Below are 27,713 nucleotides of genomic sequence, written 5' to 3'. Positions count from 1 at the left end.
GTTGAGTAATCAACTACCAATCACAGAAATCAAGCAATACTTAACAAACATTGGTGTATGTCAAAGGGAAATAACTCTTAACAGAAAACCCATTTTCATTACAATACTAACCAAATGGCTCACCAGATGGTGAAAGCATAAAATAAACGGACATTCAAATCAGGATTCTAATAGGCAAGCATTAATATTCGCTTAAATCACACATAGGAATGTTTAATGTTATGAAACGAGTGGTCATCTTGGATTTCAACAGTTGATGTTTGTTGCCTTTCTTAGATTTTATAAGTAGGGTTCTTTTGTTTTTAAGCAAGGTATTTATCTGAAATATATATCTAAGCTCCGATTGTGGGTGCCTAGATCCTTCTTGTATATTGTACTGTTGGATATACCTTTCATCTCTTAATACTGTGTAACACAGAACATCAAAGTAACAAAACTTCTATGATATTTTATTTGTTTATTAAATCTGATAGAAACAATAAACTTTCAATCTCCAGTGTAGCTATATGTATACTGTCTGTGGTCTCCTGTACAACTGGTGTACACTGTCTGTGGTCTCCTGTACAACTGGTGTACACTGTCTGTGGTCTCCTGTACAACTGGTGTACACTGTCTGTGGTCTCCTGTACAACTGGTGTACATCAATCTTGTCATCTCTTGTACAGCTGCATGTACACTGATCTATTGTCACCAGTACAGCTGTATACAGTACACTGATCTATTGTCACCAGTACAGCTGTATACAGTACACTGACCTGTAATCTGGTAAAGCTGTTTGTACAATGAAGCTGTATGTACACTGACCTGTAGTCCAGTACAGCTGTATGTACACTGACCTGTGGTCAAGTACAGCTGTTGTACACTGACCTGTGGTCAGTACAGCTGTATGTACACTGACCTGTGGTCTGGTAAATTTGTATGTACACTGCCCCCTGGTCCAGTACAGCTGTATGTACACTGACCTGTGGTCCAGTACAGCTGTATGTACACTGACCTGTGGTCAAGTACAGCTGTATGTACACTGACCTGTGGTCTGGTAGTTGTATGTACACTGACCTGTGGTCAGTACAGCTGTATGTACACTGACCTGTGGTCAAGTACAGCTGTATGTACACTGACCTGTGGTCTGGTAGTTGTATGTATACTGAGCTCTGGTCCAGTACAGCTGTATGTATACTGAGCTCTGGTCCAGTACAGCTGTATGTACACTGACCTGTGGTCCAGTACAGCTGTATGTACACTGACCTCTGGTCCAGTACAGCTGTATGTACACTGACCTCTGGTCCAGTACAGCTGTATGTACACTGACCTCTGGTCCAGTACAGCTGTATGTACACCTTATCATCAGTATGAGACAATAAATATGCTGTTCACAGCTTTCTACTGTGAATTCACATTGATTAGGGTCCATCATTCAGAAAGATATCATTCCTTGAAGAACCTAAAGAAGAGGTGGCCCATTTTGTCAATGTTACTGTGGAAGATCGCTCGCACTATGTCTGTATGGCGGGTTTCACACACTGAAATGATAGAGAAAACAAAAATATAGAGCAGAAACATATAAGAATTTTCAAACCAACAAGTATATCTATAATATATAATATAGATATAATATACACTGTATACCCCAGTACTGTCACCGTGTATATTATACCCCCAGTACTGTCACTGTGTATATATATACCCCCAGTACTGTCACTATATACCCCCCAGTACTGTCACTGTATATATATACCCCCAGTACTGTCACTATGTATATATATACCCCCAGTACTGTCACTGTGTATATATATACCCCCAGTACTGTCACTATGTATATATATACCCCCAGTACTGTCACTGTGTATATATACCCCCAGTACTGTCACTGTGTATATATATACCCCCAGTACTGTCACTATGTATATATATACCCCCAGTACTGTCACCATGTATATATATATACCCCCAGTACTGTCACTATGTATATATATACCCCCAGTACTGTCACTGTGTATATATATACCCCCAGTACTGTCACTATGTATATATATACCCCCAGTACTGTCACTGTATATATATACCCCCAGTACTGTCACTATGTATATAAATACACCCAGTACTGTCACTGTATATATATACCCCCAGTACTGTCACTATGTATATATATACCCCTAGAACTGTCCCCGTGTATATATACCCCCAGTACTGTCACTATGTATATAAATACACCCAGTACTGTCACTGTATATATATACCCCCAGTACTGTCACTATGTATATATATACCCCGAGTACTGTCACTGTATATATATACCCCCAGTACTGTCTCTATGTATATATATACCCCCAGTACTGTTACTGTGTATATATATATACCCCCAGTACTGTCACTGTATATATATACCCCCAGTACTGTCACTGTATATATATACCCCAAGGACTGTCACTATGTATATATATACCCCCAGTACTGTCACTATGTATATATATACCCCCAGTACTGTGACTATGTATATATACCCCCAGTACTGTCACTATGTATATATATACCCCCAGTACTGTCACTATGTATATATATATACCCCCAGTACTGTCACTGTATATATATACCCCCAGTACTGTCACTGTATATATATACCCCAAGTACTGTCACTATGTATATATATACCCCCAGTACTGTCACTATGTATATATATACCCCCAGTACTGCCACTATGTATATATACCCCCCAGTACTGTCACTATGTATATATATACCCCCAGTACTGTCACTATGTATATATATACCCCCAGTACTGCCACTGTATATATATACCCCCAGTACTGTCACTATGTATATATACCCCCAGTACTGTCACTATGTAAATATATACTCCCAGTACTGTCACTATGTATATATATACCCCCAGTACTGTCACCTGTGTATATATACCCCCAGTACTGTCACTGTGTATATATACCCCCCAGTACTGTCACTGTGTATATATACCCCCAGTACTGTCACTATTTTTATATACCCCCCAGTACTGTCCCCGTGTATATATACCCCCCAGTACTGTCCCCGTGTATATATACCCCCCAGTACTGTCACTGTATATATATACCCCCAGTACTGTCACTGTATATATATACCCCCCAGTACTGTCACTGTATATATATACCCCCAGTACTGTCACTGTATATATATACCCCCAGTACTGTCACTGTATATATATACCCCCAGTACTGTCCCCGTGTATATATACCCCCCAGTACTGTCACTGTATATATATACCCCCAGTACTGTCACTATGTATATATACCCCCAGTACTGTCACTGTATATATATACCCCCAGTACTGTCACTGTATATATATACCCCCAGTACTGTCACTATGTATATATACCCCAGTACTGTCACTGTATATATATACCCCCAGTACTGTCACTATGTATATATATACCCCCAGTACTGTCACTATGTATATATATACCCCCAGTACTGTCACTATGTATATATATACCCCCAGTACTGTCACTATGTATATATATACCCCCAGTACTGTCACTGTATATATATATACCCCCAGTACTGTCACTGTATATATATACCCCCAGTACTGTCACTATGTATATATATACCCCCAGTACTGTCACTGTATATATATACCCCCAGTACTGTCACTATGTATATATATACCCCCAGTACTGTCACTATGTATATATATACCCCCAGTACTGTCACTATGTATATATATACCCCCAGTACTGTCACTATGTATATATACCCCCAGTACTGTCACTGTATATATATATACCCCCAGTACTGTCACTGTATATATATACCCCCAGTACTGTCACTATGTATATATATACCCCCAGTACTGTCACTGTATATATATACCCCCAGTACTGTCACTATGTATATATATACCCCCAGTACTGTCACTATGTATATATATACCCCCAGTACTGTCACTATGTATATATATACCCCCAGTACTGTCACTATGTATATATACCCCCAGTACTGTCACTGTATATATATACCCCCAGTACTGTCACTGTATATATATACCCCCAGTACTGTCACTGTGTATATATATACCCCCAGTACTGTCACTGTATATATATACCCCCAGTACTGTCACTATATATATATATACCCCCAGTACTGTCACTGTATATATATACCCCCAGTACTGTCACTATGTATATATACCCCCAGTACTGTCCCCGTGTATATATACCCCCCAGTACTGTCACCATGTATATATACCCCCAGTACTGTCACTATGTATATATACCCCCAGTACTGTCACCATGTATATATACCCCCAGTACTGTCACTATGTATATATACCCCCAGTACTGTCACTAAGTATATATACCCCCAGTACTGTCACTATGTATATATACCCCCAGTACTGTCCCTTTCTCCCCGTTACCATATCTACTCCTGGGTACCTACCCCGTCCCCTTTCTCCACGTTACCATATCTACTCCTGGGTACCTACCCCGACCCCTTTCTCCATGTTACCATATCTACCCCTGGGTACCTACCCCGTCCCCTTTCCCCATATTACCATATCTACCCCTGGGTACCTACCCCGCCGCTTGGTTTCCTCTGGGTCCTCTGTTGGAGGGTTTTCCTGAAAGATATACACAATTCATTCTATATAGATATTGGTATATAAAAATCATTACCTAATATTGACTTAAACAAAAGATTGATTTAAAGAAGTTAAGCTTACCTTTATTATGTTCAACGACTGAACAGATTTTGTTAATTTTTACCATAACTGTATCATAACATCTACACCTAATCATATTCTGGTGATCATTAGTCAAGGTAAAAGGGTCAAAGGTCACATTTAACCCAGTCTGAATGAGACACAATATGGCAGCTAGGTCTTGTTCCAAATCAATATCATACCTTAAGAATGTAAACCCCTCAACAAATTTGGTTCATATTTACACCACTGTATAATAAAATAAAGTTCTTTCCACAGAAGCAGAATTCATATGATTGTCTTAAACAGTTTCTTGCTTATTTTGAAGATAAGTTTGAATGTTTTAATTCAGATATTCAATCTTCTTACCTTCATATACTTCCAAACTGCTAGCAGTAATAAATAGGCTTCATATGATGTGACAAGGGGAAATAACTCCGACACATATTTCAGAGGATAGGGTAGAAGCAAGCTCTTAAATAAAACAAAACAAATTGAAAATTAGATTTATAACATACAGGGTACAAGATGTTCTTAGAATTTGCATGAATCATCTGAATCAGAAATTGATTTATTAATTTCATTTGAAAATTTAAGTACATTTTAATTTTTTCAAAAGCAATTAAGTAATCTTTGTTAATTACTGTTAGTATTACAATTCAGGTATCTGAAATAGGGTGAGCATTGGATCACGAGTGGCACCAGAGCTAATTACCATCCAGGTCTATCTCAGATACTCAAATTCTAACACAGTAAACTAGCAAAACTTTTTTTTTTTTTTTTGTAAACAGACACACATACTTTTTCATTGTTGGTAAATCAAATCACATTCTTTCTTTCGATCAAAATCCAGTTATATCATGGAAAATGTTTTGACTTTGATTATTTGATCAAATGGGAAATCTACATGAAATACTATGAAATCTAAGAGAGGTCTAAGAAGAACTTTCTGTGAAGTAGAAATACCAATACTAGACATCAACTGTCAAATATTATTTTCTGAATCAATTTCAAATGGATAGAACAAGGGAAGAAGGGTACCTACATATAAAGTTTGAGAAAAATGTTTACAGAACTTCTCAAGAAATATTGATAACAAACTTCAACTATCAAAATCTGAGATGACCACAAGTTGGCCATTTTGTTTTCCAAATTAGACTGCAAATCTAATGGGCAAAACTATGGACCAAGGGGAACCTACATAATGAAATTTGAGAAAAATTCCCCAGTACTTCTCTAGAAATTTGAAAAAGATCCATGAAGAACTTTCTAAGAAATAATAATAACAAGGATTGCCTATAGACAGATAGAAGAAGGGCGATTTAAATAGCCCGCTAATAATCTAGGGACAGAGGGGAACCTTCACATTAAGTTTCATCAATTATAATCCTTCATGTACTTCTCAGGAAAAAGGGATAACAAACTTTCATTGCCAAAATTCAACATGGCCGCCTGTCAGGCATAATGGACTTTGGACCAGGCAAGCTGAAAATGAAGCTATTTTTGCAGTTTCACTCTTACAACATTTAGTTAATCGTTTTACAACAAGTTATTACCCGTGACAGACAGTGTATTAGACGACAGGCAGACTCGTTCTGTTTCGGTGTGTCACGGGCTCGCGAAAGTCGAGAACACTCAAAGTGGTTCATTAGGGCCGCCATCAGGGATTTGAGAACTGGAGAGCACCGGCACATGGCAAGAGAGTCTACAACACATTAATATGTACAAATGATCTTCATACTGATATGCTTGTTCTTATCAATGATAGATAATTAATGCATTAAATAAAGCACAAGTGTGGTGTCGTGTATAATATACTCTGTAAATTTATTTCACAACCAATTAACTTTAAATATTAACCACTCTTGGTAGCACCTATAGAAACGATCAAAGGGTCTTACTATGAAAGATAACCAGATACTGAGAGAAAATGTGTGTAGTCAAAAAGGTAGTCCTTAACCTTTTCACATCTGATCAGGCATTAAATCCATTTGTATACAAATTTGAGAAGAAACAAGGCATCTCAAGGAATATGAATCTCCTTGCTATTAAACATTGTCCAATAGGCAACAAAAGATGTCAAATCACATCATTCAGGAAAACTACTAAATATCATAAAAAGAGATAATAGTTGTACGAGTTTGATGTAAGAAAACTGTTATATATTATAATGATTATAATTGATAGTATACATCCAATAAATAATGTATACTTATTTCCTGAATGTACATATATATACTTACTTCCTGAGTATAGCTCTGTTACATCCCATAATACTGGGTTTTCGTCAAACACTTTCCAAACATACAGATCTCTGAAAAACAGAAAAGAGCAAATATGTACTTGCAATGTACTAGTATAGTATTGATATCTAAGAGTAATGACACATCAGAAATGGCCCTGCAATTAACCTACCTCTATAAATTTGAGTTTAACCCTGAGTGTTACAATGATAAAGAATTAACGTATACATTGTATATAGAGCGCACTTGATTTAGCTACTTGAGTACACTGATCACTGATGTCTCAAATCAAGTGTCTGGGTCACTGCTCCGATCACTGTTCAGTCTTTTCTTTCTCGCGAGGTGTCCACGTGGAGCAACCAACAATTCAAAATGGCGGATGATAGTAACAGACGGACAATGTTCGAGTTAAATTTGCTGTGATAGCTCAATTTTTATGAAAATTGTATGTTCTAGAAAGACTCTCTTTGTCGTAATAGGAATTGAACAAAAATTCATGAATTTTTTCTGAATTCGTTTCCTTCTTTGAGACAAGTAAGAAAAATGGCCGAAATGCATGACGTCATTACATTACTCTCCATAGTAAAATCTCGGCAGACTTTTACTAGTCTCAAAGAAGGAAAATTTTCATTATCGAAATCAAGATAAAAAGTTTAAAAAATTCAGTTACAACAAAGCAAGTGCTGTTCAAAAAGTTAAACAAATTTAACAGCAATTTTTCGTCAACCTAAACTAAGTTCACAGACAGTAGCCTAGCATTTAACTATAATAGCGTAATAATTAATAATGGCATTAAAAATAATCAGAGACTTGCATTGCAACACCAATAGCTGAAATGAAGATGGTCATTCACTCTGTTTCGTCTTTCCTCCTATCTTGTTGTTCATCTGAAATTTCATCAACAACGAGATAGGAGACCACTGCTTTCGTGTCAGCCATGTTACTTCCGGTTCTGAATAGTGTAACCTACTTGATTTAATTTTGATTGGAGTACGATCGGCGTGGTGATCCGAGCAGTAAATCAAGTGCGCCAATCATGTCATGTCATAATCTGAGCTCTCAAAATGCAAGGATTCACAAACATATACCAAAAACAACTGCCAACCACATCACAGCCTCCTGGAAAACTGCGGTCAAAACTTATACACAAAAGTACAGACATTAAGATGCATAAAATTTCTACCAAATCTGTTATGTTTGGGAATGACCCCCTTGTGGTACATTGGTGAAGGGGATGCTTGGCCAGACGACAATGAAAGATTGCTAATGTTTATAAATACCGTTCCACAGTGAAGCGTAGAGAGTCCTCTTCAGGCCAAAACCGGTTGTTATACAATACATCTGGGGTGGTCAGTTCTGTGATCAGACTGCCAATCATACGACAAAGGTCACCAGACAAGGTCAGTGGGCGGACTTTATTATGAGGTAAATCGGAGTGCACAGTATCAGTTTCCATGGTAACATTGGGGCTGTGATTGACATTCTGACCTGAGCACGTATGTAATATATCGAGGAGACATCTCTTGTTGCGATTTACATGATCCTGTCAAACATAAATAAACAAACATGAAAAAGCACGTACAATTTGGTAATACTGCCTCATTCAACCCAGTATGCCACAGTCCTAATATCAGATACCTGGGCCTCTTGGTTATTGAGCTGTTTAAAAATGTATCCTATTTTGACCCATGTGACCTTGAATTTAGGTCAAGGTTATTCATTTGAACAAACTTGGTAGTCTTTCATCCCAGAATGCTACCGAGTCAATATCAGGTCTCAGGGCCTCTTGTTTATTGAGGAGAGGTCATTTAAAGATTTGAACACATTTGAACTTTGAAGGTCAAGGTCATTCATTTGCACAAATTTGGTAGCCCTTAATTTATTTCAGCAGTGCACTGGCTTAATATCAGGCCTTTGGTCATCTTGGTTATTTGAAAAAGTTCTGTGATACCTGTACTCACCTTTGATAAACATGTACCTGACGACCTTGACCTCAGCCCACTACCAATAATTCCAGCATGGAATACACTGGACTGTGAGTGTGGTAAAGTTAGTGTTGTGCCATGCTTGTTGTTTTCCTCCAGAAGTGACACCTTTGGATGCTGGTCCTTACGATCCGTCTGATCACCGGTCAACATCTTAGCACCAAAAAGGAAACAGGTATCCTACAACCATAATGCATTAGACCAGTCATTTTTCAAATTACATATATATGATATCAGTTCAAATTCCCCACCAACACATTGAAAGATTTTGTAATCTCCTCTTTTGTAGAAATGACAGGATTTTGTCCAAATTTGGCCAGAAGCATCCATGGGTGAGAGGTAGCTAATTTGCATAAACAGTTGCAGGCTTTAAGGCGCTTCTTTTGTAATGCCTGCTCAAGTTGTAAAAATAATAATGAAGATATCTGGCAGGACAAATAGCAGCATTACCAATATCCCTTCCAATCTTCAATCAGAGGGCTTATAATCTATAAATGTTAGTGTTTTGGCATATATCACTGAAATACACAGGTGAGTGATGAATGTAGGTGTTTCTCTCTAGACAATATATGATATTTAGGTGTAACCTTACTCTGTTGGTGAGTGATGAATGTGTTTCTCTCTAGACAATATATGATATTTAGGTGTAACCTTACTCTGTTGGTGAGTGATGAATGTGTTTCTCTCTAGACAATATATGATATTTAGGTGTAACCTTACTCTGTTGGTGAGTGATGAATGTGTTTCTCTCTAGACAATATATGATATTTAGGTGTAACCTTACTCTGTTGGTGAGTCCTTCCAGAAGGAAGCGTAGTAGGACACACTGGACAAAGCTATGATGACACAGTTGATGGAGACACTGTTTACACACCTGTACTGACCGCTGGGCTTTGTGGGAATCTGTAATACAGACAGTCTATACACTAAACATTCAACAAAGTATACAATTAGTTAGAGAAAAATCCTTCTAAAAAGTGCTTCTCAAGAAACAGCAATAAGAAAGTTTAACTGTCACAACCAAAGAGGGCTGTTTGGCTGCTATTTTGTTTGGATTAAATACAACTTCAGGGCTCAAAGTGGATACTTTTACCAGGTGGCCTATTTAGCTACCAAGTCGTACAATCTAGGCGCCAATTGGAAAAGTTAGTCCTGGCCAAGTTGTCTTACATTTTAAAGAAAGTCTTTTAATTCTTTAGTTCAGTATAACATCTCTCTCTAACTTTTTCAATTGAGAACGTCATTTTAGCATTGATGACAACCTTTGACAGATTAACCAAATCGCAAATTTACACAATTTTTTAGTGACCATGCAGGTGCCTTATAGGTCAATAACTGGTCGCCAATGGTGAATTTAAGGCGCCATGGCCACTAAAATAGGCGCCACTTTGAGCCCTGAACATGTGGAACCAACATTTGAAGCTAGAGAAAAATCTTTCCGGTACAGTACTTCTTAAAAAATATCGAAAACAAATGTCAACATTCAAAACCATACAAGACCAGTTTAAAACCCTTTCACCCCTACTAACCATATTGGACTTCAAATTATGAAAGAATGGCAGAGTCCACTAAAGTTTCTTAGGGTTCAAGGGGTTAATACCATCACTGATGATGACAAATAACATAACATACACTCCTATATTCCACAAGGCATATCAACTATCCATTACCTAATATGAACTGCTGACCAGTCACATGACTGGTCAAACTGACCCCTACTAGAACAGCCCTCATAATGTGATAGTATGACCCTTGCCACATGAGTCAGTAAGTATTTACCAGAATGCCTGTGTACAAACAACACTTATATGTATAAGCCAAAACACACTGACCACTGCCAGGGAATAAGTTCAAGTTATATACAATTAAAGACAGTATCAATACTAATTAACTTGTCTAAGACTGACCTGTCAATTCGATTGACTTGAAGAACACAATAACGAGAGCCGAGGATATCCGAATAGCTGATACACTGGATGTTGGTCTAGTCAGGCCCACAATCTCAAGAATCTTAAGAGTTGTCATGGTTACGGAGAGGTCAGTGTGAGAAAGAAGCGGTATCAGTGACTCCCAATTCTCTCGCATATAAAACAGCAACGTTGACCTGAAATAGCAATGTCAATCAGAACAAGAGGCCCAAGGGACTCAACATATATATACAATACAGTGAATTTTTGCTTTTAAAACAAGAAAAACAACTTTTGCTCTATTTCCTCTATTGAGCCCCCTCTCTCTGGCCTCCTCTGAACTCATTTGCCAAATAATGCTTCACAGTTTCAACAATATGTGGCCAATATATCTGGGTCTGAAGAAGAAGACTGTTGATATTAAAGCCAATTTTACCCCTTACCTGCTGCCTCTGGGGTGAGCCAGACTCTAAATGCTTATAGTATCAAATCATCTCGGGTCATAATTCCAATCAAAGATGAGGTTATTATCATCCTCTGGCCGGTCAGGTTCTCTAATCAGGTACCCACACAAACCAGACTTCGGTAGACCATTCCTTCAGTCATATTTCATCCATAATTCAAATCAAGTTTAAAATATTCCCAATGAAAAATTAACAAAATAATCCCCCAAGAACCATATTTCTAGTATGTAAACTATATTAGTAAACTTCATTTCCGCTTTTACAGGGGAATGCAGTGATCGTGATATTTAGATAAATCAGGGTGACAGGGTCTACATCTCCCAGCTTGGTATTTCAGTAACCATGCACAATACTCTCCTGTTCACTATTGATATCATAAATAATTTTCCATTTTTGGAGCTGCCTCTCAGTTAATTTACCATACACCAGAAAAATAACAACATTTCATTTGGACCATGTTAGGATCATTTCAGGCACATTGGAGCTGATTACACAGGCAAAATGTCTCATGTCAATTTGACATGAAAAATTTTTTTTACCTGAAATTGACTTAAAATTAACCTAAAAATGACGTGAAATTGAGGTCAATTTCACATGGAGAAATTTTCTGGTCAATTTCAGGTCAATTTCTTGACATGAATTGACTAATCTGCTCTTTTCAGGTCATTTTCTTGACCTGAATTGACATGAAGACATTTTGTCTGTGTACCCCTGGTGGAACATGACAAGAAGTTTCAAATATGTTTTTCAACATGGTGGCCATCTTGAATTTTGACCGACCTAAAAATCAACAATACTTGGTCAGGATCATTTCAGGCAAAGTTTGGATGTGTTGAAATCAGGAAATTTTCATTTTACATTTACCAACATATAGATATTCAAAAGTTACCCTGTAATAAGTCAATTATCCTTAACCTACCTGATAACTGTGTTATCTCTGGCTTTACTCTCTTGTTGTAGCAGGATAAGGACATTCTTGAGGAGGCGTTGAGGACAGTAGACGATGGGAGGCTGGAGGTAGGCCATCAGTTTACAGGTGGTACGTCCAAGGATATCCCCAAGTCTAACTTCCTTTACCAACTGTAGCTCCAGGAACCGCTTCAGCTATAACAGGAACAATTTTGATGTTCAGTTACAGACAACATATTGTCTAGGTGTCATACTATTTTTCTTTAAGCATAAAGTAACTCGATTATTAGAGGATCAGGGACGTATCTCCAACATGAAGTGCTTAGAAGTAAAGGGTCGTATCTCAAATTTATCAATTTTTTTATTTTGATAAATTACATTTCTGAGCATTTCTTAAAGAATATGTACTTTATATGAATGGAAATTGTGTAATTCTTTTAAATCAAATAGTATTTTAACAGAATTAGACAATGTCAATTGATATAATGTACAAATTCTATAAGAAAATCTTGTAGTTGTAATTTATTAAAATCTGAAAATTGATAAATTTGAGATATGGCCCTTTACTTCTAAGCACTCCATGTTGTAGATACGTCCTTGTTCCTCTAAACAATCAAACAGTTGATGTACCAACCTGGTGCCATTCCTTAGACTCAGTGATGATGTAAGCCAAGATCTCAGCAGTGCAGTCCTCCCCGTTGTACAAACCAATGAAAGATAACAGCTTCACCAGGCATTCTGCCCTACAACACAGACATTTCTTCAGATACAAGAATGCAGTTACATGTCTTGCTTGTCCTACTTTTCAGTATAGGAAGTTTTAAGGTTTTTCAGTATAGGAAGTTTTAAGAAAGCTCCAAAGTTCATTAAAATTTCAGTATTTTTTTTATACAAACACAAAAACTCATGATCATAGTATGGAAACATTCCAGTATATACATTATAGAAATTTGTAAATGTTGAGGCATTTCAAAACATATCAGACTTGCAAATACATTCATTTCTCAAAATTCACTTAAATATGCCATTTTTACCAAAAAAATCATTCTTTCTGAAAAGTGAGAAGAAAATACATCTAATGTATCAAAGAATTTGTTCCAATTTGGCTATGAAATAATTTGTAAATCTATTTGGGAAGTGTTTAACCCAAAAATACAGCAAAACACCTATACTTGTGTCCCTGACTGTTAAGTAACATAATGACCTACTTGTGTCCCTGACTGTTGAGTAACATTATGACCTACTTGTGTCCCTGACTGTTTAGTAACATAATGACCTACTTGTGTCCCTGACTGTTCAGTAACATTATGACCTACTTGTGTCCCTGACTGTTGAGTAACATAATGACCTACTTGTGTCCCTGACTGTTAAGTAACATAATGACCTACTTGTGTCCCTGACTGTTGAGTAACATAATGACCTACTTGTGTCCCTGACTGTTGAGTAACATAATGACCTACTTGTGTCCCTGACTGTTGAGTAACATAATGACCTACTTGTGTCCCTGACTGTTGAGTAACATATCTGTGATGGACCTACTTGTGTCCCTGACTGTTGAGCAACATCTCTGTGATGTGAGTAGCCTGTGGGGTGAGAGAAGCAAGCAAAGGGACGTCACTCTTTCCATCTCTCTGGCGATGAAACACTGCTCTCTGAAGTTCCGTCACTAAGCGATTCTGAAGGAAATATAAAAAGATAGCCAAATATATCTTCTTGACCAAAAGCAAAAATCAGTATGTTCATTAACAAATTAAAACATTATTTACTTTAAAACAAGAGGTCCAATGGGCCTGTATCACTCACCTGCAAGCTGATATAGGTCATTTATGCTGATACTTAACTGATAATCACTTTATCCAGATATCATTCTGAGGGTAAACTAGGTTTATTCACTTCAATAAATTTTGTTGCCAGTCACTCCAACAATATCAGATGTCTAGGTATCTTGGTCATCAAGAAATCATTGTTTAAAGACTTTAACACATTTGAACTTGGAAAGTAGGTCAAGGTCATTCATATGAACAAACTTGATAGCCCTTAACATGCTACAAAGCTAATAATGGGTGTCCTGGCATCTTTGTTATTAACCAGATTTTTGAAATACAATTTGGTTTATTTGACCCCATGACCTTGAATGTATGTCAAGGCCTCTCATTTGAACAATTTTCATAGCTCTTCACCTCATCATGCTTTCGAACAAATATTAGGTCCCTTAATAATGAGAAAAAATAATTCAGTCCTTATGACTCGTAGTAAAAGACTTATGTATTCCTCTATTTTCCCTATTGGACCCTGCCTTTCCAGCCCCTCTAGTTACCATCAAGGAAGCTTCTGACCAAATTTAGTAGGAATCCATTCAGTTGACGTTGGATGCTGCATCATGAAATAAACTCACTGGTCCTTCCGACCAGATGATTAACAAGAGATCCCAGAGGGATCTTGGCGCCCACCATTGAATGATCTTTATAGGTTCCATGTCAGATTGATCTTTTCTCTACTTTTTCCTTCCTCTAAGTCTTACTAATCTGTGTAAATTCAGAAACATCCCTCTAGTACTTTTCAAACAAGGGGAACATATATATAAAATTTAAGATTTAGCGATAATGGCTGTCTGTTGTTTTCGGATTGGTCCCAAAATGCAACACCAGGGACCAAGGGGAACCTACATATGAAATTTGAGAAAGATCCCTTCAGTACCTTCTGTAAAATAGCGATAACAAACTTTAATTGTCAAAATACAAGATGGCTGCCTGTCGGGCAGGTTGTTTTCTGACTGGTCTCAAAATCGAATATGCATAACTAGGCACAGAGGGCAACCTACAAATAAAATTTCAGAAAGATCCCTTCAGCAATTTCTGATAAATTGCGATAACAAACATCAATTGTCAAAATCAAAGATGGCTGCCTGTCGGCCATGTTGTTTTCCGATTGGTCTCAAAATGCAATATGCATAACAAGGCACAGAGGGAAACCTACATATGAAATGTGAGAAAGATCCCTTCAGCACTTTCTTAGAAATAGCGATAAAAGTTTCAATTGTCAAAATCTAAGATGGCTGCCTGTCGGCCATGTTGTTTTACGATTAGTCTCAAAATGCATTATGCATAACAAGGCACCGAGGGGAACCTACATATGAAATTTGAGAAAGATCCCTTCATTACTTTCTGAGAAATAGCGATAACAAACTTCAATTGTCAAAATCTAAGATGGCTGCCTGTCTGCCATGTTGTTTTCCGATAGGTCACAAAATGTAATATGCATAACTAGGCACAAAGGGGAACCTACGTATATGAAATTTGAGAAAGATCCCTTCAGTACTTTCTGAGAAATAGCGATAACAAACTTCAATTGTCAAAATCCAAGATGGCTGCCTGTCGGCCATGTTATTTTCCGAATGGTCTCAAAATGCAATATGCATAACTAGGCAACAAGGGGAATCTACATATGAAATTTGAGAAAGATCCCTTCAGTACTTTCTCAGAAATAGCGATAACAAACTTCAATTGTCAAAATCCAAGATGGCTGCCTGTCGGCCATGTTGTTTTCCGATTGGTCTCAAAATGCAATATGCATAACTAGGCACCAAGGGGAACCTACATATGAAATTTGAGAAAGATCCCTTCAGTACTTTCTCAGAAATAGCAATAACAAACTTCAATTATCAAAATCCAAGATGGCTGCCTGTCGGCCATTTTGTTTTCCGATTGGTCTCAAAATGCAATATGCATAACTAGGCACCAAGGGGAACCTACATATGAAATTTGAGAAAGATCCCTTCAGTACTTTCTCAGAAATAGCAATAACAAACTTCAATTGTCAAAATCCAAGATGGCTGCCTGTCGGCCATGTTGTTTTCTGATTGGTCTCAAAATGCAATATGCATAACTAGGCACCAAGGGGAACCCACATATGAAATTTGAGAAAGATCCCTTCAGTACTGTCTGAGGATTAGCGATAACAAGAATTGTTTACGGACGGACGGAGGGACGGAGGGACGGACGGACCACGGACCACGGACGCAGGGCGATTTGAATAGCCCACCATCTGATGATGGTGGGCTAAAAATCATCCCTTCTGAACATTTTCTCAAAAGTTTCCCTCAATTCCACTTTCCATCATCCCTCTCTCCTAACCCTCACTGTTAATCAGTAAATACCTACCAACAGGACCACACATGTCTGTCTCACTTCAGCATTAGGCATCTCCACTCTTGGTTTTTCTGAGGAGAGAAAGTTGTTCATGTAGTCAAGAATTTATATAATGTGGAAAACAATACAAAGTGCCAAAAAAATTTTTTGTTTGATAAATATTGATAACGTTGAGAGAATGTGCAAAATAAACAAGGGCCCAGAGGGTCTGTATGCCCACCTGGATATTGCAGTGATTATGGCAAATCACTCTACATTTCTACAGAAGAACAAGGCTTCTAAAGAATCTGCTATATTTCATCTATTGAGACCTGTCCCTCAGGGTCAAGGGGGTTCCTGACTTACCCTGAGGCTCAGCAATGTTTGCGACTTACCCTGAGGCTAAACACTGTTTGTGACTTACCTTGAGGCTCAACACTGTTTGTGACTTACCCTGAGGCTCAGCCATGTTTGTGACTTACCCTGAGGCTAAACACGGTTTGTGACTTACCCTGAGGCTCAACACTGTTTGTGACTTACCCTGAGGCTAAACACTGTTTTTGACTTACCCTGAGGCTCAGCCATGTTTCTGACTTACCTGAGGCTCAGCCATGTTTCTGACTTACCCTGAGGCTAAACACTGTTTGTGACTTACCACGAGGCTCAGCCATGTTTGTGACTTACCCTGAGGCTCAGCCATGTTAGTGACTTACCCTGAGGCTCAGCCATGTTTGTGACTTACCCTGAGGCTCAGCCCTGTTTGTGACTTACCCTGAGGCTCAGCCATGTTTGTGACTTACCCTGAGGCTCAGCCATGTTTGTGACTTACCCTGAGGCTCAGCCCTATTTCTGACTTACCCTGAGGCTAAGCCATGTTTGTGACTTACCACGAGGCTCAGCCATGTTAGTGACTTACCCTGAGGCTCAGCCATGTTTGTGACTTACCCTGAGGCTCAGCCATGTTTGTGACTTACCCCGAGTTTCAGCCATGTGTCTGACTTACCCTGAGGCTCAGCCATGTTGAGAAAGAACTGTAGGACCTGATATGAGCCAACATCTATCATGGTGATGAGGTGAATTACAAGGCTTAGGAAACTGTCAAAATAAACAAGGATAATTCTTAGGGAAACAATTCATATCAATGTTGACATTTGTCAAGAAAATGTCAAATTCAGCCAATGACAATACCTTTCGTACGGACAACATCATCCACATACAGATACTTACCTCTCATATTCATGAGCATTTGACGCCTTCCAATTGGCAAACTGGCTGCTGAGTTTGTTCAAGACAGTGGGAGTTACTGAAAACACCAATATTTGGAGTTAGTGATCATGAAAACACCAATATTTTCACTTAAGCATTGATGTCATTTTTTTTTTTAGTTTCATTGGGGTATGAAAAAAATTGTTTGCAAACTTTTGTATGCGGATTCAAACAGTTTGCAAAAAATTGTAAACAATTTTTTTCTATACCCCCTATGAAACTAAAAAATAATTGAAATCAACAGTTATAATTAATTTTTGAAATTGATTTTCAAAATTAAAACATGTTTTAAGTACAATTGAACTGATCCTATAAGGGATACTTTTTCACAAATCAATACACAATGTCAATGGCCGTATTGTGACGTCACATATTTCGCACCAATTTCAGATTTTTTTCATAGAGGTATGAAAAAAATTCTGACCTAAGGACCTGTATGAGGGAAGAACTGGACACTTACAGCTTTGTATGAAGTCGGTGGTAAGGATTTGGAGCAGCATAGGTGACATGGAGGCCAATTGAAGAAGGAATGGCACAGTAGTCACCTTCAATGTGTCACTCTTGGTATGTATGCTGTCCTGTAATCAAAGAAAAACCTCTAAATTATATGTAGTAACGTTAACATTTCATTTTTGTGTTTTTCTGTCAAAAAGATGCATGTTTCAATTAGTTTACGATATATGACGAGAAGCCCATAGGTCCTGCATCACTCACCTATTAATCACAGTGACGATTTTCTGCCTTACAATTTAAACAAGTCATAGACTTCCAAGAGAGATCTTAGCACCCATCATTGAATGACATTTAATTACTGGTTCAATGTAAGACTGATCATTTTTCTGCTATAATGTGACATGGAGATTTACTTGGAGGTCAGGAACCCACCAGCTTAATTCTTAAAGATAGGACTTTTGCTTCTATGGAAGAAGTTGAATGTTTTAGCAAATGCAACCCATTTGACCAGGCTCAAGGTCATTTCTTTCCACAATTTTTCCAATTCCACAAACAAAAAAAACAAAACAGCCAAATATCTTCATTAGACTAGGTGATTACATTATTAACAAGAGGCCCTAAAGGCCTGTTGGGTCGCTCACCTGTTTTAATGCTTTAATGATTGAAAGCCTTTCACTTGTGCTTACACAGGGTAAGTTGTTTGAGTGTGGGTCAAGGTGATATGTTTTTGCAAACTTTTTAGGAGAGGAAACTATGCCTACCTCAAACAGTTTCATCAAAGCCAGGCGTATTTCTTGGCTGTGTTTAGAAGCAAGATGTCCCAGAATCCCAACAACAGATGCCATCTTTGGTATCCTTTCTTCTGACATCATTTCCATGTCAGCTGATCTACCACCATTGTGACAGAAGTCCTTGAGGCCACACATCAACACTCGGGTTATGATAGTATCAGGGAAACACGACCTGAAAACACCAACATACGGGTTATAATGATATCAGGGAAACGTCAACATACAGGTTATAATGATATCAGGGAAACGTCAACATACGGGTTATTATGATATCAGGGAAACGTCAACATACGGGTTATTATGATATCAGGGAAACATCAACATACAGGTTATAATGATATCAGGGAAACCTCAACATACGGGTTATAATGATATCAGGGAAACATCAACATACAGGTTGTAATGATATCAGGGAAACGTCAACATACGGGTTATAATGATATCAGGGAAACGTCAACATACGGGTTATTATGATATCAGGGAAACATCAACATACAGGTTATAATGATATCAGGGAAACGTCAACATACGGGTTATAATGATATCAGGGAAACATCAACATACAGGTTATAATGATATCAGGGAAACGTCAACATACGCGTTATAATGATATCAGGGAAACGTCAACATACGGGTTATAATGATATCAGGGAAACATCAACATACCGGTTATAATGATATCAGGGAAACGTCAATATACAGGTTATAATGATATCAGGGAAATATCAACATAAGGGTTATAATGATATCAGGGAAACATCAACATACAGGTTATAATGATATCAGGGAAACATCAACATACGGGTTATAATGATATCAGGGAAACGTCAACATACGGGTTATAATGATATCAGGGAAACATCAACATACGGGTTATAATGATATCAGGGAAACATCAACATACGGGTTATAATGATATCAGGGAAACATCAACATACAGGTTATAATGATATCAGGGAAACACCAACATACAGGTTATAATGATATCAGGGAAATATCAATATACCGGTTATAATGATATCAGGGAAACGTCAACATACAGGTTATAATGATATCAGGGAAACATCAACATACGGGTTATAATGATATCAGAGAAACATCAACATACGGGTTATAATGATATCAGGGAAACGTCAACATACAGGTTATAATGATATCAGGGAAATATCAATATACAGGTTATAATGATATCAGGGAAATGTCAACATACGGGTTATAATGATATCAGGGAAACATCAACATACAGATTATAATGATATCAGGGAAACGTCAACATACAGGTTATAATGATATCAGGGAAATGTCAACATACGGGTTATAATGATACCAGGGAAACATCAACATACAGGTTATAATGATATCAGGTAAACATCAACATACAGTTATAATAATGATATCAGGGAAACATCAACATACAAGTTATAATGATATCAGGTAAACATCAACATACAAATTATAATGATATCAGGGAAATATCAATATACAGGTTATAATGATATCAGGGAAACAACAACATACAGGTTATAATGATATCAGGGAAACATCAACATACAAATTATAATGATATCAGGGAAATATCAATATACAGGTTATAATGATATCAGGGAAACGTCAACATACCGGTTATAATGATATCAGGGAAACATCAACATACGGGTTATAATGATATCAGAGAAACATCAACATACGGGTTATAATGATATCAGGGAAACGTCAACATACAGGTTATAATGATATCAGGGAAATATCAATATACAGGTTATAATGATATCAGGGAAATGTCAACATACGGGTTATAATGATATCAGGGAAACATCAACATACAGATTATAATGATATCAGGGAAACGTCAACATACAGGTTATAATGATATCAGGGAAATGTCAACATACGGGTTATAATGATACCAGGGAAACATCAACATACAGGTTATAATGATATCAGGTAAACATCAACATACAGTTATAATAATGATATCAGGGAAACATCAACATACAGGTTATAATGATATCCGGTAAACATCAACATACAAATTATAATGATATCAGGGAAATATCAATATACAGGTTATAATGATATCAGGGAAACAACAACATACAGGTTATAATGATATCAGGGAAACATCAACATACAAATTATAATGATATCAGGGAAATATCAATATACAGGTTATAATGATATCAGGGAAACGTCAACATACCAGTTATAATGATATCAGGGAAACGTCAACATACAGGTCATAATGATATCAGGTAAACATCAACATACAGGTTATATTGATATCAGGGAAACATCAACATACAGGTTATAATGATATCAGGGAAACGTCAACATACGGGTTATAATGATATCAGGGAAATATCAACATACGGGTTATAATAATATCAGGTAAACATCAACATACAGGTTATAATGATATCAGGGAAACATCAACATACCGGTTATAATGATATCAGGGTAACGTCAACATACAGGTTATAATGATATCAGGGAAACATCAACATACAGGTTATAATGATATCAGGGAAACGTCAACATACAGGTTATAATGATATCAGGGAAATGTCAACATACAGGTTATAATGATATCAGGGAAACGTCAACATACAGGTTATAATTAATGATATCAGGGAAATATCAACATACCGGTTATAATGATATCAGGGAAACATCAACATACCGGTTATAATGATATCAGGGAAACATCAACATACAGGTTATAATGATATCAGGGAAACGTCAACATACAGGTTATAATGATATCAGGTAAACATCAACATACGGGTTATAATGATATCAGGGAAATATCAATATACAGGTTATAATGATATCAGGGAAACATCAACATACAGGTTATGATGATATCAGGGAAACGTCAACATACAGGTTATAATGATATCAGGGAAATGTCAACATACAGGTTATAATGATATCAGGGAAACGTCAACATACAGGTTATAATGATATCAGGGAAATATCAACATACCGGTTATAATGATATCAGGGAAACATCAACATACCGGTTATAATGATATCAGGGAAACGTCAACATACAGGTTATAATGATATCAGGGAAACGTCAACATACAAGTTATAATGATATCAGGTAAACATCAACATACGGGTTATAATGATATTTATATAATGTGTACTTACCCTATGTGAGCGACCACCAAGTCAAAGTGTGGACTGTACTTACCCTATATGAGCGACCACCCAGTCAAAGTGTGGACTGTACTTACCCTATGTGAGCGACCACCCAGTCAAAGAGTGGACTTTATTACATTTTTACCAGTGAAATATCAAAATTTATTCATTCTATAAAAGTGATATTTTTCACTTGTGAAGAATATCATATTTTTCACTAGTGAAAAATATCACTTTTGCTGATTTGACCAATCAAATTAATGATTAGAAAATACCAAAATAATTGACCAATCAGAAAGCCCGACATATATGTCAGCACCTGGACAGGGGAAACTACTTTTTTTGTTTACAAATTATCGCTGTAGTCCTAGTTAGCAGGTTTTAGTTGATAAAAAATGTAATAAACAGAATATTTAACAGTGTCTTCAGTAAAACCAAATATATTTCACTCGTGCGGCTAATATTTTGATATTTTTCACGAGTGCTGTGCACTCGTGAAAAATATCAAAATATTAGCCCCACTCGTGAAATATATTTGGTATTACTGAAGACACTGTTAGATATCCTCTATGTACTTACCCTATGTGAGCGACCACCCAGTCAAAGTGTGGACTGTACTTGACAGAAGCCTCCAGAAGGGCATCCACACAGGAGTCTGGAGCACCCTGAATCCTGTCACACAAACAGTCAGAGAACTTATATCAATATCTACCCACAATCCACTTTTACAGTTCATGCTTATCTATGACTTTCAATACAAAATAATTAGGGAGTTAAAGAGAGATTTGGTCAGCACAGTATTTACATCCATTTTTTCAGGAAATAGAACAAGAGATCCCAGAGGGATGCTACCGTTGTATGATGTTTGACTCTATGTAAGTCTGATCCTTTCTGTACTTTTCTCCTCTTTCCTTTTAATGATAAATAATTACTTATTTAATAGAAATGTAGTATTCACAAAATATGATAAGTCCCACAGTAACACTTTATGCGAATAATGGGAATAAATAGGTACTATAGGAGAACCCAACTATGAAGTTTCAGTACTTTTCAAGATATATTGATAACAAGAATTGTTTAGAGGCAGACAAACCAGGACAAAGGATAATTTGAACAGCACAATATGAAATTTTATGCACTTTCTCTGGACTTCAAAATATTTCAAATCACACGACTTTTAATAAGTTGTGTACAAAACATGGACAACTATAGACTTACAGACAAATCTTGTGTAATCCAATCAATAACATTTCTGCTACTACTTGTAACAATTCCATTGTTATTTTGTAAAATTATTACAAAATGACCAGACAGCTTGGTTGTCATCCTATACATTTATTGTACAGATGCTTAACTGGTTACTTGTATGATGGAGTTGTTGTCACCTAACCAGTGTATATCCCTCTTAGGTCACTTACATGGCTGCAAAGCATTCAGTGGCCACCTCCATGAGTGACTTGGTGGGAGTACAGGTCATCCACAGCTGTAGAAGTTCATTGAGAGAGTTAGCATGAGGAACCATGCGATGAGTGGCATACTCCTGGCTGATCTGACCAAGCAGCTTCAACGACCACTGTATGTACGCATAAAACAAGAGGGGTAGAATTATGTTACAGAATAATAACGTAAACTAAAAAAAAAATTTCAGTTATACACACGAGACGGGAGTGAATGAGATGTGGTAGGGATAAGGACGGACTGAATGAAATGTGACAGGGATTAGGACGGTCTGAATGAGATGTGACAGGGTTTGGATAGTCTGACTGAGATTTGATAGGGATTAGGATGGTCTGACAGATGTGACAGGGATTAGGACGGTCTGAATGAGATGTGACAGGGATTAGGACGGTCTGACAGATGTGACAGGGATTAGGACGGTCTGAATGAGATGTGACAGGGATTAGGACGGTCTGAATGAGATGTGACAGGGATTGGATAGTCTGACTGAGATGTGACAGGGATTAGGACGGTCTGAATGAGATGTGACAGGGATTAGGACAGTCTGAATGAGATGTGACAGGGATTAGGACGGTCTGACTGAGATGTGACAGGGATTGGATAGTCTGACTGAGATGTGACAGGGATTAGGACAGTCTGACAGATGTGACAGGGATTAGGACAATCTGAATGAGATGTGACAGGGATTAGGACGGTCTGACTGAGATGTGACAGGGATTGGATAGTCTGACTGAGATTTGATAGGGATTAGGATGGTCTGACAGATGTGACAGGGATTAAGACAGTCTGAATGAGATGTGACAGGGGTTAGGACGGTCTGACAGATGTGACAGGGATTAGGACGGTCTGAATGAGATGTGACAGGGATTAGGACAGTCTGACTGAGATGTGACAGGGATTAGGATGGTCTGAATGAGATGTGACAGGGATTAGGATGGTCTGAATGAGATGTGACAGGGATTAGGACGGTCTGACAGATGTGACAGGGATTAGGACGGTCTGAATGAGATGTGACAGGGATTAGGACAGTCTGACTGAGATGTGACAGGGATTAGGACAATCTGAATGAGATGTGACAGGGATTAGGATGGTCTGAATGAGATGTGACAGGGTTTGGATAGTCTGACTGAGATTTGATAGGGATTAGGATGGTCTGACAGATGTGACAGGGATTAAGACAATCTGAATGAGATGTGACAGGGATTAGGACGGTCTGACAGATGTGACAGGGATTAGGACAGTCTGACTGAGATGTGACAGGGATTAGGACAGTTTGAATGAGATGTGACAGGGATTAGGATGGTCTGACTTAGATGTACCAGGGATTAGGATGGTCTGACTGAGATATAAAAGGGATTAAGACGGTTTGACTGAGATGTACCAGGGATTAGGATGGTCTGACTGAGATGTGACAGGGATTAGGGTTGACTGACAGAACATTTCTTTTTTAGCCGATTGAGATGAGACAGACACTTTATAGATGAACGAAACGGTCCATTATTTGAACTTACACTAGAGATGATGGGTGCCCAGGCCTGGGGACCAGTCCTAATGAAGTTATACAGAACACCACAGGCATCTTGTATCACACCATCCAAATGACTATGATTTTCATCTAAGGAAGAAAAACATACTGAAATAATTCATCAACATTACAATCAAGGATATCTATTATCGAAAAGCTTTCCTTTATGACATTTGTGTTAATTTTGTAAATTGCATTTTTTAATTAAAGATTCTTACTTACCTACTGGATTTTCCGAATTCAACAAAAGTCTCATCAAATGTTCATTGACTGCTTCATCAAAGACACTGCAAAGATGCTCCAACACTGCAAATCTGGCAGTGGGTAAAGTTTGTAGTAAGTATAGAGCCGACTTGGTGTAACTCTCTCTGCCCGTGGCATGTTCTTTGCTGGTACCTCTTAGAAACTTCCTCACTTCATTCAGAATAGTCTGGTATAAAAAATCAAAGTGTCCTGTTATTTTGTCATACAAAAAAGGGACCAAGTGGGTCTGCATTACTTACTGGATATATTTCAGTGATCATAGCAAAATACTCTTATTTAAAGTGTACCCTGAACAAAACTTGATATACACTTTGATATTTTCTATTTGCTCGTCAAAGAAACAAGTTCAAAATCGGTTCACCCAGTACAAAGATATTGACCCCCAAAAGCATGTTATTTACAACAATAAATCTACTGCTTATCAGCAAACAGGTAACTTCTGCAGAATGAGAGCATTTTCTGGCTGTGAAATCACAAGTTCAACCACTATGGCAGCCAGTATAATAGGAAGTGATAGCTGTGTTGGGGTTAAATTGCAAGTCTAACAATGGTTTTGAGGAATTGGATTATGCCATTTATGGTGAAGATGATTAAACAACAGTTGGCAAGACAACATAGCTCGTCGAGTAGAGTAAAGGTCACAGTCAAGGTCAGCAGGTCTGCAAATGTAGTACTAATAATTTATATAAAAGGTCTTATCATGATCACATGCCTAATATAAAAGCCCTCATACAGATAACATACTACGACCAAGGATAAATAAATATTTTTCAAAGTAAGTCGAAGGTCACGGTCAAGGTCAACAGATCTGCAAATGCAGTACCAATGAAAAGTTCTTGTCACAAGGAACACACATTATTCCTATCTTGTTACAACAACAGCATTGAAATTCAAATGTCATCTGTACACTTTTCTGTAAAATCAACTTTTCTCTATTGAGAAATTGCAATTTCTGTTACATTTTCTTATTTTGTACTGTATATTACTGGATATAAGCCCAGCTAGTGTACTGAATTTGAATATGGGCAAAAGTGGGGGTGGTCTTATCTCCAGATAAGACTCTTTGAAAGAGCTAGGGAACAAAATTGGCTGCCATCTTGGATAATGATATGGAAGAGGATAGCACAATTTACATTAATGATCTATGACTGAAATATTTTTTAAAATAATGCAATAAATCTACCTTGTTTATTCCATTTGGATCTTGTCAATGACAGGTTAAATCGTAAGTTACAAGGTTAGGAATGTTAAGTTGATGACATTGATGTTCAGTCAGTACATGTACAGTCACCAAATAATTTGTGAAGATAAATGAAAATACATTAACCATTTTCTGTTTTATTTTCACACAAGTAGATAAAGGAGGTCAAGAAGAACTAAGATATTTCATAAGATACATACATCTGTCATCTTCCTGTTAGTACTAGTGTCATAAACTTTATATATATACATGTGTATACCGAGCTACCTTGATAGTTAACTCAGAAATACCAAGGTGAACGTCTTATTAACAGTGGTAACCAGCCTAGTTCAGAGACATTGGGGATTTAGATACTTTACATTAGCCAGTGAAGGATAGGTGTATATAATATACATGTACACCGTCTTTAGTTTATTGGGGGTTTGGTTTGTTTTTGTTTAACGTCCTATTTAACAGCCAGGGTCATTTAAGGACGTGCCAGGACTAGAGGTGGAGGAAAGCCGGAGTACCTGGAGAAAAAACCACCGGCCTACAGTCAGTGCCTGGCAACTGCCCCACCTAGATTTCGAACTCGCAACCCAGAGGTGGAGGGCTAATGATAAAGTGTTGGGACATGCACCTTAACCACTCGGCCACCGGGCCTCTTGCTGGGGGTGTTAATTTAAATATAGATAGATAATAGATGATAGCTAAAGCATAGTCTGGAAATCAGTTAGGCCAGTACGTTATTCACCACATGGTGACACAGGATGCACAGGTTCACATCCATCTTTGTCCAATCCCCACTTTCGTTTTGTTATATTTTCCTGTTACCAAAATAAACTTTTAAAACTTATTTCTCTGGTTGTATTTTCCACCGTGTCTAGCATGAATGGAAGAACACATCAGAGACGATTAATGAGGAGTGGGTGCAGAAACAAAGACAACAAGAAGTATGTGCCCATAGTTTGCATATTCCACTAAGAATGGAAACACCGCCGTTCGCAGCCCTCTCCTCCTGTAACTTGTAGGCTAATTATATCGAATTGGAAAATTGTACTGCACGTGTGTATTGTAAACGCTACGCTCGTTTTTAGGTGTTGCCCGCTTTCATATAAGCAATTGTCATTATTCTCTCTGTAGTGTTGAATCTGATATACGAATTCCAAAAAATTATAAAAACCAAGAAATAGGAAATGCAAACCTCTGATGATGAACGTTCAGTGCTTTCAATGGCGGCCGCCATGTTTTAGGTTGATATTTTATCAAAATTCAGGATGAAACGAAACTATCTACCCAAA

General features: G+C 37.5%; 1 protein-coding gene across 10 annotated transcripts; it reads right to left on the bottom strand.

Moving 5' to 3' along the window:
- Positions 1–436: 436 nt before the first annotated feature.
- On the bottom strand, positions 437–27,668 carry LOC117322153 (integrator complex subunit 5-like). Of its 10 annotated transcripts, XR_004531475.1 has the most exons (24): positions 27,617–27,668; positions 25,191–25,398; positions 24,955–25,058; positions 23,404–23,558; positions 22,565–22,657; positions 18,809–19,010; positions 18,055–18,172; positions 17,556–17,631; positions 17,332–17,423; positions 16,362–16,420; positions 13,741–13,877; positions 12,836–12,944; positions 12,212–12,396; positions 10,829–11,025; positions 9,706–9,824; positions 8,898–9,101; positions 8,217–8,479; positions 6,937–7,007; positions 6,250–6,398; positions 5,063–5,167; positions 4,570–4,612; positions 963–1,520; positions 756–804; positions 437–718 (listed from the first exon to the last, which is right to left on the bottom strand). XR_004531475.1 is itself a non-coding variant. In XM_033876923.1 (22 exons), exons 1-22 carry the CDS (start codon positions 27,656–27,658, stop codon positions 1,426–1,428), a joined length of 2,826 nt encoding a protein of 941 aa, XP_033732814.1. In that variant the 5' UTR covers positions 27,659–27,668; the 3' UTR covers positions 437–1,425. The 10 variants fall into 10 exon arrangements, 1 of the variants encoding a protein (XP_033732814.1); XR_004531468.1 differs by having other exon boundaries at positions 756–1,520; XR_004531469.1 differs by having other exon boundaries at positions 437–836; positions 899–1,520.
- Positions 27,669–27,713: the final 45 nt, after the last annotated feature.

Source organism: Pecten maximus, chromosome 2 (genome assembly GCF_902652985.1).
Source record: "Pecten maximus chromosome 2, xPecMax1.1, whole genome shotgun sequence".
Taxonomy (NCBI): domain Eukaryota; kingdom Metazoa; phylum Mollusca; class Bivalvia; order Pectinida; family Pectinidae; genus Pecten; species Pecten maximus.
This window is presented reverse-complemented; position numbering and strand designations above follow the sequence as displayed.